This window comes from Pundamilia nyererei, unplaced genomic scaffold (genome assembly GCF_000239375.1).
Source record: "Pundamilia nyererei isolate P.nyererei 1_Seehausen unplaced genomic scaffold, PunNye1.0 scaffold00004, whole genome shotgun sequence".
Taxonomy (NCBI): domain Eukaryota; kingdom Metazoa; phylum Chordata; class Actinopteri; order Cichliformes; family Cichlidae; genus Pundamilia; species Pundamilia nyererei.
Window position 1 is genome coordinate 8155065 of NW_005187405.1, and position 19022 is coordinate 8174086.

A 19022-nucleotide genomic window follows, 5' to 3' on the forward strand; every position below is an offset into this window, starting at 1 on the left:
GAGAGAGAGAGAGAGAGAGAGTCTTGGGGGGATAATGGAGCCCTGATTAATTAGAGTGGACGAAGTGAGGGACATACTAAACATAACACTGATGACTCACTGCCAGCAGTTTTAACAGTTGAGAATGTATTCCTGTTCTGGCCTGAGTACTTAGTGAAGGATGTGAGTGAGCTGGTAACATACAGTAGATGGATCTGCTGAAATAAAATGTGTCTTATTGCATGACATTTTAAAAAAATTTTATTTTGACTTCACTCATCAGAAAGTGATCTTACGGTTCATTTTGCAGCTTGTCACTTGTCTTTTGGTCACATGCTGATGTGACTGAGTAATTCACATCAGCATGTGAATTGCATGTGAATGTGAATGCAGAGAATGTCCAGATGCAGTGTAATATTCCATGTGAGATGTTTTTTTTTTTTTTTTCTGCACTGATTTGTTCATGAAGCATCACCGACTTCAGCGGTACTGCTGGTGGTGGCCTTGTGTCCTTGAGCGAGATACTAAGCCCCAGATTGCCCTGGATATTTCCGCCGGTGTGTGAGCTGCTGTGATAGCTTAAGTGCTTGGAAAAAAGCACTGTATGATGTGTGGATGGCTAAATGTGGCTCGCAGTGTAAAAATGCTTTAAGTGGTCAGCAAGACTAGAAAGTGTTACACAAATACACATCCATTCACCACTCACCATGGTCACAAACTGCATTGTTGTTGTTTACACTGCATCATTTACAACCTTTCACTGTTGTAGGAGTGAGCAGATTGAGGAAAATGCAGTGAAATATTGCACACAAATAAATTAAAACTCCACATTTAAAACTATGCGATCATCAATGTGATTACAGTTCATGATGAGAGGATGATGACTAAAAGGCTGAGAGTGCAAGCTGTCCAGTTGTTAACACAAATGTCAGAAGATGAAGATGGGCTTTGAAAAAATGTCAGAGGTTCCCTGTCTTAAAATTGCAGTCTGTTTTCTTGGGATTTACAAATCTGTTATGCTAACTGAAAGATATAGCCTCGAGGTCTGAACGGTAAAGCTAGTGGAAGCTGCATTCTTTCTAATGGCCAGCAGGAGGCGACTCATCTGATTACGAAAAGGAGAAGGTTGCAGTAGGGCTACAAGAAAAGTAGCCCACTACTCACTGAACCCAAGAACACTTTCTTCTAGTCCCCTATTCAGAAGGAGTCACTGCAGTGGGTAGCTCTGCATATTTTCAATTGAATTCAGTACAATTTTAATTATTATGGCTTCAAATTTATAACAACAGTTGTCTCAAGATGCTTTATGTTGTAAGGTTAAGACCCTCCAACAATAAACAGCCCCCTTTGAGTAAGCAGTGTGATGGTGAAAGGACTATTTGATGCCCTTCCTGACGCAACCCCAAAGGAATTTGTGTCTCCTCACAGCATCAAACCATGGTTGGCACATGTGTAAACCACTATGCTATTGAGTTACTACATTGAAAATATATTTAAAAATGATCCAAATCAAAAAAATTGTCTTACGGGAGAAATCAAGGCTCCTCCTGCTAGTGCTTTGAAACTGTTGAACATAAAGCTTTAGGTGACATCATGGCGACTCCTTCCATGCATGTTTGGGAATCACAAATCTATCCAAAATCTAAATCCAGATGCAGATGTTGAGATATTTTAGTCTGGAGCAAATCACCAGACCAACATGTCTGCACAGTGTAGCTAACCACACATACTGTAAGTATTAGAGAGTATTACATAACTATTTAATTTGCGTTTTCCAGCTACATTGTGAGTCCAGATACACTTTAACCAGTCAGGGTCTGGCATATTTTAGAATTTGCATAATAATTGTATTTATATTACATGCTAATGTGCTTTGTGGTTTCATCCTGTTGTTATTCCACCACTATAAAACTGATTACGCTCCAGAGACAAATAAAGGATTTATTGATTGGTTGATTGTGCTGCACATCAGCCACAAATTGTCCTACAAAGATTTTAAAAACACCATAAAACCGCCAAACTTATTTGTGGCTTTGCATCGTGAGCTCAAAGTAAATGTTAATAGAGTGACTTAAGAACCAGAGAAAATCATGGAAACGAGACAGAGATATATTAAAATTAAGGCTCTAATGGGGGCCGGGGGTCATCCTTCGCTCGCTTACATTTCAGCTGATCTGTTTGTACTCAAACACTGAAGCATTCGTCACGAAAAAAGTGCCTCCAGTTCTCTGGGCGATGATGGAGGAGGAAATCCACTCAGCACTGCACAAATCCCCATAAAGACTCCGTGATGTTCAGGTCTGGTGACTGGAGAGGCCATCCCAGTGTTCATGAAACCACTCTTTAATTTATTTAGCAGCGCACTTTAAGGCATCATTTGAAGGAGTGTGGAAACATTATGAAGGGAAGTTTTTTTTACTCCATTGCTTCTAACAACTCCCACTAGTCAGCTGCACAGCGAAGCAACAGATATCGTAGGCTGAACTCGTCCTGCCGCCTCCCTTCCAAATGTAATTGTGAATCAAATCAGAAGTAAGAATGAGCTTGAATCGTGACTCATTCGTCATGACTCATTTCTTTCTTGTTTACTGCTCCCCACACCAGGTTATGTCTTTGTGCCTTGACCTTGTGGTTTCTTTAGCACAGCTGTGCTTCAGGTTTTCCAGCTCGTTCCAGTATTTTCTGCCGAGACTCGGGCTCAGAGGTGCTGATTCGATTCCGAGGCAATTTTCAAAGCTGTAGCTCAGTGGCATTGAGCAGCTCCACTGTTAAGTGTCTGTCCACCTCTGTCAGCGAGCTGTTCACCTTTCATTATGCAGTTGTTTGGTTTACAGTGTGCTGTCATGAATTTTGAGGCCAATTTTCTTAAATTGGAAGGCAATTTAGTTGTTTTTATAACAGCCGAAGACTGAATTGCTCTGTTATTTAGTTTCTAGAAACAACCGAATAAAGCACAAGCTCCCAGTGGTGGGAAGCACCAAAGTATATTTATACAAGTACTGTGTTTAAATATAAAGTTATTTATATTTTCTCTGATGATTTTCATTTGAACTAAACAATATTTATTCATTTAAAGGTTTTAACTGCAGCTGTTAACTCTAAGATTTCAAATAAGTGAATTAGAAGATATCAACAAGGAAGAAAAAAAGGTGTTTTTTTCACTTCTGCTGAACAGTGATGCTTATTATGTAGATTTATTAAAAACCTCTGATATTTATCATATACTGGCATATATCACCTGTTGGAGAGTCTGGTACCCAGTGGATACTATTCTTCTTCTACTATGAAGTGCAATCCTGTGTAATGTGTAATCCAGTAAATTCATCATAACTTTTATTTTTACACTTACTGGCTAAATTTGTGCAGTTATACTATATAACTATATGAATATAGGGTGTTTTTGCTACTGGGCTCGTTAGCCTTTGGTGCAGTTCATTTGTGCAGCACTTGCACTCATTTGTGGACCAAGCAACCACCAAAAGACCCTTTGGAGGAGGTGGTCTTTGTGCGGTTACAAACAAACTCCAAAGTGGTTTATTTCAGGTGAGAATGTGATCTAAGCCTGATCCAACCCAACTACCAGGTGTACGCTATCCTGTTGCCAGGTATTCTTTCCAGATGTGGAAAAGTATCATAGCTGTGTAAAATGAACCAAGGGCTCATTTGATATCTGCTAGTCCAGAACACAGCACCTTCTTCCTGTACTTACTTTTGCTGCTCCCGCCTGAGACAGATCTGCCCAATAACAGGACTTGAGCGTTCTCATGTGGTGTGTAGTGACACATTTTGATTCACTTTTGAGAGTTTTCTCTGTGTGAAAAGAAACCAACCCACAAGAAAAACCTGCAACTTTACAAACTAATCAGCTGATTTAAATTGCAGGTGTGAAAATGCCCTCAAAGAAAGGGTCCAAGTACTCCTTTCACCACTGCCAGCTCCTGTTGTGACGTAGGGTGTTTTTAGCCTCTTTAAACATTGCTTTGTTTTCCCCCTTGGTGTGGTTCATTTGTACAGATGTGGGCACAGTAATCATAGTCAGGTAAAGACCAGAAAAACTGTACTGAGTCCGTTTGAAGGTGTTCTCAGTTCTCAGAGTGCAAACTCCAGAGCAGTTTGTTTGTTTTGCCTCGGGTGCCTGAAAAATCACACAGATAAATAAAAACTCATTAGGAGTAAATTATCCATGTTTTCCACTAATCCAGAATATGGTTCCTTCTTCCTGTGTTTACTTTTATGGCTCCTGCCTCAGACACATCCGGACTGTAAGCAGACTGGTTATTCGTGACGCATGTTGGTTCACTTGGAGTTTTCTTTGTGCAAAAAGAAACCAAACAATGAGGAAAATCTGCAAGTTCACAAGCTCATCAACTCATTGGAAGCAGAATGAACAAACTATAGGTGTGAAAACGCCACCTCCAGGGCGCCCACAAACTTCAGTCAAACTTCTCCTGTTTGTATTTTTAGATACGGTGAAATGTGCACAAGCTCCTGCAAAACTTGAAAAACCGGACCCTTCAGAATTTCCTAATTTGTGTTAGAACAGGATAGACCTGCCATCTGAACAAACCCACCGTCACCGCTCACATATATTCAAACCCGGCTCACATCCTGACAGTTCATCTTCTGGAAAAAAAACCCAAAAATCTTGTTTTCTCTCTGGACCCAAACTTCAGCTACATCTCACAGTAAGCTGCTGCGACATTTTCCTCCTTCTATAGGAGGACGGCATGAGGACCGGACAGCTTAATTTGGTGTTCAGCTCCTAAGGAAGAGTTATTTTGATAGTAAAGTGTGGATTAGGTGCAAGCGATACCTGTGATCTGAGGAGAATGTTTTAATTTAAAGGCTGACTGCTCACTCTGTAGTCCCCCCGCTTTTATTACCACAGAGAGAATGGATTTTAAAAAAAGGATTTCTTTTAGGAACAGCCTCGGGTCCTTGTGGAAATGACTCTATCTCATTTTGAAATTTGCATGCTTTGACTAAATGAAGTATCTCAAACCGTTTTCCTTCAGTGCCGTGGTATGTTAGCACGGAAACTGTAATTCATGTTTATTTATTCTTGGAAGCTTTGTCACTGATTGGCGGGCCTCGTGGGCTCCTGCAAATATGTCGACCTTGTCAGCTGTGTCTGATTGTTAGCAGGAGATATTTTAATGAGTTACTGACATTCTCACAAAATTTCACAGGTGAAGAAGATTAACCGGAATTTTCCAGTTAACCAGCAGGTAAGATGTTTTTCCTCCTGCAGCGGTTGCGTCTTAAGATCTTCATTTTGCGTTGTCGGGCATTCATTTCATCCTTATCCTGACAATCAGAAGTGAATATAACCAGTCAAGAAAAATAAATAAATTAAAAAGAAGCCATCTATTGCAGCACAAGAGGAGCGTTTGCATCATTTTTGTCCGTCCACTGAGACATGATCAGAAAACTGTTTAAGCGCTTTCAGCCAGTTAACTCGCAGAGCGTCATCTTTCATTTAAAAAACCACAGCGAGGCTCTTCTTTGTTACTTTTTCAATCTGGTTTTCTGACCCACAAAGAGACATGAATCCACTTGACAATTCATTCAAGAAATGAAACAGCGTGAGACGTGCCTGTCCCAAATCTTTCACTTGCTTGCAAATTCTTAAAAAAAAAAACCAAATAAACAAACAAAAACCTGCAAAAAGAAAAGCAAACAAATAATTTTCTCTTGGCACAGTCAACTTGTGGCTTCCTGAAGAGTGATGCTATGATATGTTTAATATCTGAACTGATGTCTTGCAGCACTGCCGATTGAGGCTTTGCTTTCTTTTTCTTCATTTCCCCGTCTGTCGAGCTGCTTGTCCTTGCTGCGAGTGCTAAATTACAAAGCGTTTGCTGGGGTACGCAAAAGAATGAAGTACACACATCAGCCACAACATTAAAACAGACAAAGTAACATCACATGAATGTCAGGCACCAAACTTTCCGAGCAGAACGCTGCACCGTAGCAGGTGGTAGGTGGTTTTAATCTCGTGGCTGATGGCCGTGTGTCATCATGAATCAGTGTCAGTTTTCTCTGTAACTTTCCTCACCCATACACATCACATGTAATTGTTTTGGTCAGACTGAAAAGGTGTACTTGTGTAATTGGACACATAAACAGATCCGTAAAGTGTGAGAAATGAAACTTTTGGGTTAATTTTCTGACTCACATTAATAAACTTTAAACTAATTCATCAGAGAAGAAAAAATGCACTAATACAATCAAATACTAGTCACTATAGCTTTACAGGTGATATGAAGCTATGGTCAAATATATATTTCAGCTCAGTTCAATTCAATAGTTTATTGTCCTAAAAGGCAAATTAGGTTAACAACAGGGGCCACGACAACTAACACCTGCAGTAGGTCACTACAAAAGCTCAATGATGGCCCCTTATTAAATATAACCCCTAAAAAAAGTCTTGTGTCTGCTTAAAGCAATGGGACAAAATGCTATAAACTATTTATTAAATGCTGTTTTTAAAAGCTTAATGGGTAACTAAACCTGTCATACTGCAGTATTAAACACCTGTAGGCATTGTAAACCTTTGTGGGCAAATCTAATAAACTGTTGCTTTCTAATATTGTGTTTTTATGTTTACTTTGTGACCTTAATTTATCAGGTTTTTCAATCTGTTGGAAAAAAAGAAAGACTACTGATTTCCAATCCTAAAAGAAAAATTTGTAATTTTAGTAAATTCACTTATTCGCTGTCCTTTCTGAGACTCTGATTTCACTCTCTGTGCTAAACGTGAAGCTACCACCCTCAGCATTGAGACAGGAAATTGGGAAAAGGATAGTCTTTCCAAAAATAACAAAATCCTACAACATCTCTAAAGCTTAATGATTAATACCTTGTAGCTTATGTGTTTAATCTTTCCAAAAAAAAAACCCACAGTGTAAAACAACAAGCCAGCGTCTTTCGCGAGAATTACGTGTCACACACACAACACTGGTCAGCACCAGGCAGAGTGTGGACCCAATTGCAGGATTTAGAAGCAGAACTAAACTCAAAACAGCTTTACTGCTGGAAAACTCACAGGAAAACTAAAATGCAAAAACTAAGATAGCTGGAGTCAAAAATGCAGGAGACTCAGAATCTAAGAGAAAACAGGTAAAAGGGAACATGCAGCTCAAGAGGACGACGTGACAAAGAACTGAGGACTTAACTACACACATGAGGGAAGAAGGCAGAGTGGAGAGACCTGATAAATCATTTCTTAAAACCAAAACAAATCATGAACTCAGAAAGAGCTCAGGGTCCAAAATGCAGGGACCCTGAAAACCAGTCACCAGTTTGTTCACTGATCTTGGCCAATTTGGAAATTCTGAACTGGGTTATTTATAATAATTGATAATTTGGTACTTTATTTTTGGATTTTTATTAGAATAATAACATGTTCTATTTGCTTTTAAGAAATTATAGAGTTAGCTTTGTGAGACGTTGGCAACTCTAGGTTCAGGGTGTACTCCTTCAATGAGTCCTGCACGTGTTTGTATAAACGACTCAATAATAATCAATAATGCTCAAAAATAAAATATATAGCATAAAACATATAATAGCTTTAAAATAGTAAAAGTGTGGGGTTAGCCAGTTTTAATCGCATTTTGACTAAAACCCAGCGACAGATACACTAAGCCAGCAAATAAATTTATGTTAGCAAAACAAATTAATTTAAAGGCAGGGGCTGCTTCAGTTAGCAGGGGGCCCACAGGAAATCTGAGTATTTAAACTGAGTCAGTGTAGAAACACAAGGGTTCAAATATAATTTTGTGTTGGGAAATTGTTTTGCAAAGTGAAAAAAAAGTATTTAGATAATAATAATAATAATAAGAAAAGCCACAATCCTACCACGTAGCTTAATAGTGCACAGGTCACATATTCAAAATATATTTAAAGTAGCTAAAGTAAATGTTTTCATTAGGTGGAATGACCGCTTTCTGGGCCATATACGTAATATTTACTGAACATTGAATTACTGACATGTAAATCTTCATATTGCTGCTGTTGATGACTGATTTTAATCACTTATATTGTTGTTGATCTGTTATAATACATTTTAACAACGAAATAACAAGTAATTAAAGCTTTCAAAATAAAAGCAGAATAACGTGGAAATCAAACCTCGTTAAAGTACTTGTTAAAGAGCTAATATGCTCCATTCTAATGGTGTTGGAGATCACAAGATTAACAGTACTCTGATCTAGTGCTTTGGTGGAAAGAATACACCAAGTAATATTTCAGGGGGGCTGGTGCCACCCCATGGTGGGGTTCTGGACACACCCTTGAACATAGACATACTTTTTTAAGTTTTTTAAAAGTTTTTTTTATAGGTTTTTTTTTTTATTTTTTTACTTTGATGAGAAATACAATTTTAAACAATTAACTCTGCTATTTTCCCTTTCATCTAATTTTTGATGAAAGCCACAGGAAACCAAAGGCAGATGGGAAAAAGAGCTGTATGTAGCCGTGGAGCCACACGTTTGAGACGCCTGAGCTCGATGGAAAATAGATTTTAATTTAAATCGTTTGTTATTAAAGGGTCATAAAACCCATAAAGTTTATTCAACTTTAATATTAGGTCAGTATTTCTCTAAAAGACTACAGTGCACTGCTTTTATGACTACTGTACAAGCTAAAGGCTCCAATTGAGTCATTTGTACTCGGTCAAATATAGCAGCACCGAATAACCACTAAACTAAACTGACTAAAGTCTGTTTTTAGAGCTTTTTTAACAACTATTTAGTAGATTTTACAGAGTGGCATAAAATAACATGCCTTTTTATTGTCGTCTTTACCCTCTGATAGATTATCTACATGGGCTGGGTTGACGAGAAGGAGCAGGACTCCGTTCAGGACCGAATGTATTCACCAAAGTTCCTCGCTTTGAGGGGTTCCTCCCTCTTCAAGTTTTCAGCACCTCCTGTAAGTTTTCCTGCCAGCGTCTGCATTTGAATGGATGTCATTCAGCTCCATCGGGAGATTTTCATTTGATGCTAATGTATTGTTTAGGGAGAAAATGCTTAGGCAAAAAGGAAGCAGCTCACTCATAATCATTTGTGCTGCATTGATCTTTCACTTGATTGATGGCGATCATTAAATCTGTTTACATTCTGCCAGCCACTTAGGTGATTATGACAAGAGGGATAAGCTGTCGATGGTCCGGGAGATGAGAAAAGATTGATAGATAACTGAAATTGCCTTCTCAATGTGAATGTGCTGATATAAATGGAAAATGCTAATGTGAATAGATGGTGGGATGTAGGAGCCTGCCTATTCAGCAGTGACGACCAGATTCTTTATTGTTGAAGTTACCTGTGACAAATATTTCCATTCACGTGGCAAGGAGACAGCTGAGTCCGACAACCATTCATCAATAACTGTGGACACAAATGGCTACAGTCATGTTTTAGAAATCTGTGGATGGGCACGGCAAGCCTTGAGGGCTTTGGATTTCAAACATTTCTATGAAACTATAAAGAGTATAGGTTGGTGGCTTCTTTTCTGTAGACTTTTCAAAACCAAAAATGTAAACGTTAAAGTGTAAAAGATTAATAAATGAGTTTATCTGTTGTGTTATTACTTACAGTGTAACCTCGGATTTGTTCTAAATTACATAACATTAACCAACTGTTTTATATCAGTGGGTAAAAGATTACAGTAAAAACAATTCTTGCTCAGTACAACAGACTATATAAACTTTTTAGAGCCAGCATGATATTACCTATTAGTATCACTGTAGGAATCTATAGAATAGGTAGGAGCCAGGTGCTGCTAAACAATGAACTGATCATCAGCAATGCCAGTCTTCCCAGGAGTGGATGCCCCTGCAAATTTACTACATGATAAGACCATGCAATGCTCAGAGAAACTGCAAAAAATGTTCATGATAATACAAATAGAAAAAGACTCAGTAAGTATGAAAGGAGAGAGCCTCTGTTCTCTAAAAGAACATGGCAGCTTTAGGTTTGCAAAGTTGCATTTGAACAAACTCCAAGACTTCTGGGACAATGTCCAAAGTGGAGACGTTACCCACAATGTGCAACATCACAGCATATCAGCACAAACACCTCATACTGACTGTCAAGCACGGTGGTGGAGGGGTGATGATTTGGGTACCCTGCAGTCACTGAGTCATCGTGAATGTCAGTCTGACTCTGGAAGCTAAAGTTTGTCCTGTTACACTGGATCATGTAACAGGACAGGGATCCCAATCACATCAGCAAATCTAATACAGGATGGCTGAAAAATGGCCAAGTCAATATCCATGTGTCTTTCTGTTGTAAACTTTCTATGGGGATTGGCCCCTCTTTTGGAGATAGCCTCAAGTGGTCATTAGAGGAACTGCAGTTTTTGGAGTTTATAGTAAATATAGCGGCTCTTTATTTGATTTTATATTTCAAGAATGAAACACAAACTTATCTTTATGTTGTCCTGACATTGTTTTTTTTTTGCAAATAATTGCAATATTATTTAAAAGTATTTCTACCAAAGCAAATACATTCCTCAAATAAAATTTGAAAATTGGATGTGACATTTTCAGGTGACAACATGGGACTGGACGAGAGCAGAGAAAAGCTTTACTGTGTACGAGATAATGTGCAAGATTTTAAAGGTACGTCGGTCCTTCTTTTAATCTGCTTCCCTGAACATTTACAGAAGCATCTCTCAGATCGGATACACTGAGAATACTAAGTAGCAAACTGAATCTGAGGAATGCCCTTATATAACTCACTTATTAATTTGCATGTGTTCTTTTCCAGTCCCACAGAGACACTCAAGGTTTACATTTCATTGTTCATTCTCTCCAGGTTCGAGGTCACTTTGAATTTCATAGTGGGAATTTATCTTGAGTTCATTATCTAGAAACTCATTATGGCAAACCTAATTCATATAGATTCACATATTCAATCAGATATACAGTAGGCTGACCTTAGACTGCCTGTACAATTTAGGTTATGTAAAGCTATGCAAAGACCCATAAGAGGAAAACATTGTCTGCTAAAATGCTTTAGTAATTCGCTTCAGGAGACTGCCTTGCTGTACTTATTTTAGGACAGTGACCTTCTGGACAAGAGGAAGCACTGCTTCAGTGTTCAGACAGAGAGCGGGGAGGACATGTTCTTCAGCGTGGAGCTGGAGTGTGAGCTGCTGATCTGGGAGAAAGCTTTCCAGATGGCCACTTTCCTGGAGGTGGAGAGGATACAGGTCTGCGCCTGAACGGCAGGAAACGTACCGGGAATTGTGACAGTTTAAATCTTGCATGCGGTTCCTTCTCAGTTGTTTTAGTGCAGAGATTGATAACGCCCACATGACTTTTAGCAGAAGAGCAAAGATGCTCTTGTGTCCTTATGTAACTCCTGTGGTTGACATCTTCTTTTCTTGTTCTGCAGTGTAAAACGTACGCCTGTATTATGGAAAGCCACCTTATGGGACTCACTATTGACTTCGGCATGGGCTTTGTGTGCTTTGATGCTGCGTCAAAGGTGAGTGAAGGACAGTGTTTTGTAATCAATACAAAAACGGGACACTTACAATAGGAGATTCATTATTTTACCCAGTTTGATGAACCTAATCACGGCACCTCAGCCTCCCCTTTTCCTTTTTATGGTGCTGCTAACTTATTCTGCACTGTGTGCATTTTGAGTTTGAGCACATTCGTTTTGACAGCTGGTTCCCCCAAGCTCAAACGTCTCACTCCTGCCTGCAGTTCATTTTGGCCTTTCACCAGGTCTTAGAGCAGACTACTCAACTGGTGCACATTATGTGGATGAGCAGGACACAAGCACTGACATATTGTTCTGTAAGATTTTGGCCCTAATTCCTGCAATATGAAGCTCCAGTGTCCCCCAGGGATGATAAAAAATGTTGCCAGAATATTGTTTACAGGCAGAAATGCACAAATTACAATCCAAATGTAAACTGCAAGTGCAGACAAATACATGGAGCAGAATTACTCCATGATTGAAAGCTGGAAAAGGCAGGATTTAAAAACGGGTTAATGTGAATTTCAGTGAGGAAGAAAAAAGGCAGAAATATAACTGAGGTGTTTATTCATCAGAATTTGCCTTTCCATAAAAAATCTTAATGAAACATACAATTAAAAGGTGAAAGCTATCAGTATGATATCAGTACAGTAGATAAGATAAGATATGGAGACAATATGGCAAACACAGGAACATGTATAATGTAAATGTGGCTAGAACTTGTGTGTAAGACAGTCTCTTTTCAGCCTACAGTGCACTATTACACTCATGCAACACAAATATTCACATCCTCCACTTTTGCAGGCTGAGTGAAAAAAACACATGAGAAAAAAACATCATTTTTTTCTTGATGGTTGTTTTTTTTTGGAGATTTTAAATCAAAGGGCCACTCGTGTATCATAAAAAAGAAGTACACCCTGGAAGAAACAGTTGTAACAGTGATTTATATAGGAAACAAAGAAATCATGGCTCCCGCTGACACTCTTTCTCTTGTTAAACTGATGACTGATGCAGTCACTCTGGTGCTTATTTTTGGAGAGAGAAAAAACTGAGGCACTTATATAGTGCTGTTTAACCTATACAAAACAATAGAAAATAATCAGAGCAAATACCAAGCACTAGGTCACTATGTTAGATAACTTTGGTTACTGGAGACAAAGTATGCAATCAATGAGAAACGTTGAAAACATCACATCTTTAAAATCTTCTTGCTGTTTATTTTGTTCTGTTTCTCCGGCCACTTAATTAGATTCAGCTGTTTGGTAGCTAAAATATCTAATCAGCCCATAACAGGATCTGCAGAAGTTCAAACTGAGTATCAGAATAGGAAAGGAAGGTGATTTCAGTGACTTTGAGCATTGGCTGCTCTGAGTATTTCAAAAACCTGGATTTTCCCACAGAATTGTCTCTAGAGATTATAGTACAAGGTCCAAAAAAGAGGAAAATATCCAGTGAGCGGCAGTTCTTTGGGGTAAAGAGCATCAAAGGATGCAGCAGATGCAGCGGGAACAGTAACTCAAATAACTTCGCGTTACAACCAGCGTGCAGAAGAGCACGCCAGGTGTCACTCCTGTCAGCTAAGAACATGAAACTGAGGCTACTGTTCACACTGGCTCACCAAAACTGGACAAGAGAAGGCTGGAAACACGTTGCCTGGTTTGAAGAGTCTCGACTTCTGCTCTGACATTCAGATGGTAATGCCAGAATTTGACGTAAACAATATGAACGCATTGATCCATGCTTCCTTGTATCAGTCGCTCAGGCTGGTGGTAGTGGTGTTGATGGTCTGGGGGGTATTTTCTCAGCACATTTTGGATTCCTTAATATCAACTGATCATTTACTCACCAAACCCTTCCTGGGTAATGTTGCTAAACCTGTCAATCCCTTTATAACTACAGTCTATTCATCTTCTGATCGATTCAGCAGGATAACACACCATGAGCTCAAACAAGCTCAAACTGGTTTCTTGAACATGACAGTGAGTTCTCTGTACTCAAATGGCCACAACACAGTCACTAGATCGCAATCCAATAGAGCACATTTGGATGGCAGTGGAACGGCAGATTCACATCATGGATGCGCAGCCGACAACTCTGCCGAACTGTGTGATGATGTCATGTGAATACAGACCAAATCTCTGAGGAATTAGTGCAATACTGAAAGGAACTAGGAGGGTATACACTCGCCTAATAAAGTGGGCGGTGAGTTATTTTGCAGTTAATTAGATCATTTGTCCCTGAAATGAACAGCAAGACTGAAATGATAGGTTTTCATATAGTCTGTATATGACCTACTCACCGCAAGCAGCTTTTCCTTATCAAGCATTACAGTTGCCCTGTGAATGAAAAATAATATCTGATTTCAATAAACTGAATATTTAAAACAAATAAGCAATATAAATGATTGTTACAAACATTCTCATTATACAGGTCATTAAGCACTCGTACTGCTATATTTTGGATTGTAATACTGACACAGTAATGTGCAAGCCTTGGTTCAATGCTTCATGCAGTCAAAATGGAGATGCTTTGATTTAGTTCAGGATTTGTGGTAATTTAATCATATCATAGAGTATCAATATTTACTTCTTTCTTTTCATCTGTAAATGAACTGCAAATTAATGTGTTGATTTTGTGGTACAAAATAGAGGAAAAGTAAAAGCAGGATTAAAAATGAACATTGCACTGGTCGGGTGTGGCTTTAGGAGGAAGCTGATTTTGTTCTTTATCTTTCATGCAAGAAAGATACAGAATATGAAATGCAGTGATTGACATGAAGGAGATGGTGATATCGGCACCTCTGACAAGGTTAGCGGGAGCCAGATTGAATTTTAAAGGCAAAGCAGAGGAGAGGTGACACTTCTGTGGCTGCACACCGAAAATGCTTCGTGAATATCTGCTTTAAGTTAAATGAAAAATGTTCATCTGTATTGCAGGGCTAAAAGATTTAATCAGACTGATGTTGCAGTTTTAATTAGGCTGGTGGGAGTTGTTTCAACAGTATAGGAATGTGCAAATAACTTGGCTAGCTGTCTACAAGAGGAGCCATGAAACTGAGTCAATGCACAGCTTTTGTTTATTCGGTTCGGCATTAATTGAATCACCGAAGCTCTGCTATGCAGGTGAAATTACTGTGGCTGGTTAAATTTCCCCAGTGGTAAAAATAACACTCCAGTTTCTGGTTGATCTGCTGACGTGCCCCATTTCTCACCGGATCCGCGTGGATTTTAACGTGACTTATTCATGAAAAAAGTGACACCAGAAATGATTCACAAATCTGAGCGCGGAAAATAAAGACATGTTGTTTTTGCTTTAGTTATGTTGTTGCGTTTGCGTTTCAGGCAGTGCTGTGGAGATACAAGTTCTCCCAACTAAAAGGGTCGTCTGACGACGGGAAAAGCAAGATCAAGTTTTTATTCCAAAATCAAGACTCCAAATCTATCGAAGCAAAGGTAATTAAATTTGACGGATGTTTAATGTTGCATGCCAGAAAATAAGTCAACAAGATTTTCAAAGCAGCACGGCTCTATAAAAATTAATCGCTCGTGTGTGATTTGAGGATTGATTTTCTGTCTCTCTCAGGAGCTGGAGTTCTCAAACCTCTTCGCAGTGCTTCACTGTATTCACGCTTTTTTCGCTGCCAAAGTCGCTTGCCTGGACCCGATGTTTGTGGAGAGCCAAGGCACCGCGACCACCACTGGGATCGCTTCTCTTTCCAGTCTCTCCTGTAATTCACAGACACCTAAGCTGAAATACGCCACTTGACAGGTGCTGCTTTCACTGACCCCTTTTAAAAAGGACGCTGCACTTAATCATGAATGTGGCCTGTGTCGATGGTGGACAGGAGACCTGGAACACGTACAAACTCGGACATTATGGGGGGCAGCTGTGCGCACTGCTGGAATAAAAGACCTCTTTGTGAGAGATTACTTGACGTGTCTGCAGATTTCTCAGATTTCTGGAACAACTGTGGGCTGAAACTTCACAGAAAGACTCAATGGACACATAAGGTGTGACTCAAAAGGGTTTTTTTTAAATGTGATTTTGTCTCAGACATCCTTATAATCAATTACAAAAGAAAATGCAGTTCTTTTCCCAAGCCAGTCTGCTTTTCTATGTAATTTTATTGACCACTTGCAGTTTAAGCAACATAGATTCTAGCCTTTTCCCCACTTCAGATGGTCCATCACTTGAATTTCTGCAAGGTAAAGCGTGGACACTGGATATGATGGTATGGTGTGTAATTTGTGATACTTGATACCTTACGTTTTCTTTTTTTGGTGTGTTTTTGAGGTGGAAACTTTTATCCATAATTCAATTTGCTGAAAGAAAAACCATTTTTCAGATTAGAGTCTAACTAAAAGCTAAATGGCAACATCAGTCTGGTCTTATAACACAAAATCAGTTTAATTTTGACAAAATTTAATTACACAGACGTTCGCTGGCAGCGTTGCTGGATGAAATGGATTTCTTTATATTAATTTCCTCTTTTCTTTATATACCTGTGTGAGGTAAGAATATGTCTACGTCTTGGATTACTGACTATAAAGGCACTTTGATGATCAGCTTCACCATCAGCTCAGCCATAAAGGGACGAAAACACTCGAAACATGATTAGAAACACCTTCCACGATGTTTATAGCACTTTTGATTTTTTACCCCCAAACCTGATTATGTAAATAAACACTGACATTCAAATGAACTCAAAGAATTATGAATTATGGTGATTACTTGAGGGATTACTTGTAGGGATTAAGGCATTTGTTAATTTGATGTGCACCCTAGACAACTAGGTAGATAGCTCATAACCTTGTGCTCTCTTCATCATTTACTCTATGGACCAATTTAGAGAAATAAAATCAGCTATGGTGTATTTTTGAAAATATTTTACCTTTGTTTTTTTGACCTGTAAATAAAACAAAGAGGAACTTTACATTCACAAATGAGAAAAAAGTAGGAGGAAAATAGAAATATGTAGCACCGTTGCCTCCAGATGTTCCAGACACCCCTTTAAACTCTGCACAAACTGTAATGCTGCAGAGCGACAGCTAAACTATCATAGTCAAAAAGAGTTCAGGTCAATTAGCGCAATTAGTGATGCTCTTACCTTCCATTTACAAAGAGGAATCCAAACACAAGGGGCCCGTTGGTAAGTAAACTCTAGAGGATTGCGAATTAAACGGGGTCAGTGCTTTGTACTGTGCGGCCTTGTTAAGCTGATACGAGTGTTTGATGGGAACTAATGGTGGTGCAGTCTATGCAAAGAAAGTCTGAGCTTTTGTGCTTTAAAATTATCCTGGTCGCATATACCCTTATAACACGAGATCTACAGAGTGAGGTTGATTTTATTTTTTGCAGATGTTTTATTAACAAATATCCTGTGTAATAAATGAATAAATGAGACCTTTTATATCATGGCTCACTTGTGGTCGGCTTTACTTTTTTACAGTTTCTGGCTACGCCGCTGATTTTACGAAGAGAACTCACTTTACTTTTCTTGAGAAGTCCTCAGAGTTGTATTTTAAAATTCTAGTACATATTCACTCCACAGCATACAGCAATTTTGTCAACTTTCCTTTTTTTTGTCAGCAATAGAGATGTCATTATACTCATCTTTGCTGAGGTTCATAAAAAACATTTAACACTGAATAAAAGATGCCATTGAGTACTCAAAGTCAAGATTTCTCTGCCGCTGCTTCATTTTCACATATTCTTCTTTGTGTCTGCCTTTTGTCTGTCCCCACAGTGCGCCGCTGAGCTCCCTTTAAAGTCAGAGAAGCCTTTTTTTCATATTTGTGCAAATTAAAAAATCAGTTTTAAACAAATGGTATATACTTGACTTTTTTTTTTCAGTAGTTTTAGTTTATTTTAAACTTTTGTTCTCAGTTCAGTTCAGCTCACATTTACTTTCGTTTTTATTCTTTCACATTGCTCCATTGTTAGCTTTAGCTTTTCGTTATTATAATGCAGATGGTGTATGTCAGACCCAAAGTTTGAGACGTTTACATCAGGTATTATGGGACAAACACACACAACTGAGGGCACTTTGTACATATTTATACTTTAGTCTTGGGAATACACTTCTCGTTTTTCTCTTTAAACTCCAGTTTCCTTTATTTTGGTTAACCAAAACAGTTTTCCACACTGTTTTTGGCCTAGTGTTACTTAAATATAAAAATCCTTGGGTAAAGCAGATTCATAAAGTGTACATTTTCTTAACAAGCAGCACTGTGATGCTGCATAATTAAACTGGGCAGCCAAATCCACATTACTTTCTACTATTAATGTCAACTATAATGTGCTAAACACATTATATTAACACATATTTTATATATAGACATTATTATATTATTAGAGCTGTCTTAGAGGCAGGATACACCCTGGACAGGCCGCCAATCTGCTGCAGGGCTAACACATACAGACAGACAACGATTTGCACCTATGGGCAATTTAGAGTTGCCACTTAACCTATCCCAACTAACTGCATATCTTTGGAATGTGGGAGAAAGCCAGAGTACCCAGAGATAACCCACACAAACACAGGGAGAACATGCAAACTCTACACAGATGGCGGACCTTCTTGCTGGGAGGCAACAGTGCTAACCACTGTGCCACCGTGCTGCCCCTCTGGAGCATTTAGTTGTGTTTTAATACAACACCACAATCCCAGCAAATTCACTCCAAGGTCAGATTGTACAATGCTCAGTGAAGCTGCAAAAATCACCCAAGAGCTCTAGTACATCATAGACTTTAAAGGCCTCAGTCACATATGATAGAAAAACACTAAACAAGGATAGCTTGTTTAGGAGGGTCTCTGAGAAAAGCTTCTTCTCTATAAAAAGAACATGGCAGCAAAGCTGAGTTTCCAGTGTTACATCTGAACTAACTGCATGACTTTCCTGATCAATTTCTTTTGAACAGGTGAGACTAAAGCAGAGATGTTTGGCCATAATGCACAGCGCCATGCTTAGTAGAAACCGAACACGACACGTTAGCACAAATTTTATACCACATGTCAAGCACTTTGGTGAAGGGGTAATTATTTGTGTTTGTTTTGCATCCACAGGATCTGGACACCTTGCAGTCATTCAGTTGACCACGAACTGCTCTGCAAGCATTCTGGAGTCATATGTGACAGTGAAATCTAACTGGAAACTGGAGGTTTATAGGTCATTATAAACTGGTCATAGGTGTGCGAGTGCGAATGGTTGTCTCTCTGTGTTAGCCCTGCGACAGAGTGTTCCCTGCCCTGTGGTAGCTGGGATAGGCTCCAGACCCTGATAAGGATAAGGTGAAGAGAATGGATGGATGGATCTTTTTCATGTCACTTTTCTTTTTTTTAATTGCAGAGTTTACAGTTTCATAAATTTCACATTCGTAAATTTGCTGCCAATAAATTTACCGAACTTTCCAAAGTCCATTAAACCCAACATTAGCCGACTTAGTTTAAATATACCATGGTCCAGTGGGTCATCAGATATTATTCACTCCACAACTACAATGTGACACAAGAGCAGCGGCAAGAAATCTAACGAGAAAAAAAAAAAA

The 19022-nt window shown here is 38.9% G+C and overlaps 1 protein-coding gene across 2 annotated transcripts in view; it reads left to right on the forward strand.

The window, feature by feature from the left end:
• The window catches only part of sntg1 (syntrophin, gamma 1), a 40401-nt gene extending 24064 nt beyond the window's left edge, over positions 1–16337 (forward strand). For both annotated transcript variants that reach the window (XM_005721456.1, XM_005721457.1), the window contains exons 13-19: positions 5169–5207; positions 8797–8913; positions 10532–10603; positions 11044–11196; positions 11382–11474; positions 14816–14926; positions 15057–16337. In XM_005721456.1, the coding sequence (XP_005721513.1) occupies positions 5169–5207; positions 8797–8913; positions 10532–10603; positions 11044–11196; positions 11382–11474; positions 14816–14926; positions 15057–15239 (768 nt within the window). In that variant the 3' untranslated portion in view covers positions 15240–16337. The remainder of the gene's footprint in view (positions 1–5168; positions 5208–8796; positions 8914–10531; positions 10604–11043; positions 11197–11381; positions 11475–14815; positions 14927–15056) is intronic.
• The last annotated feature ends 2685 nt before the right edge of the window (positions 16338–19022 follow it).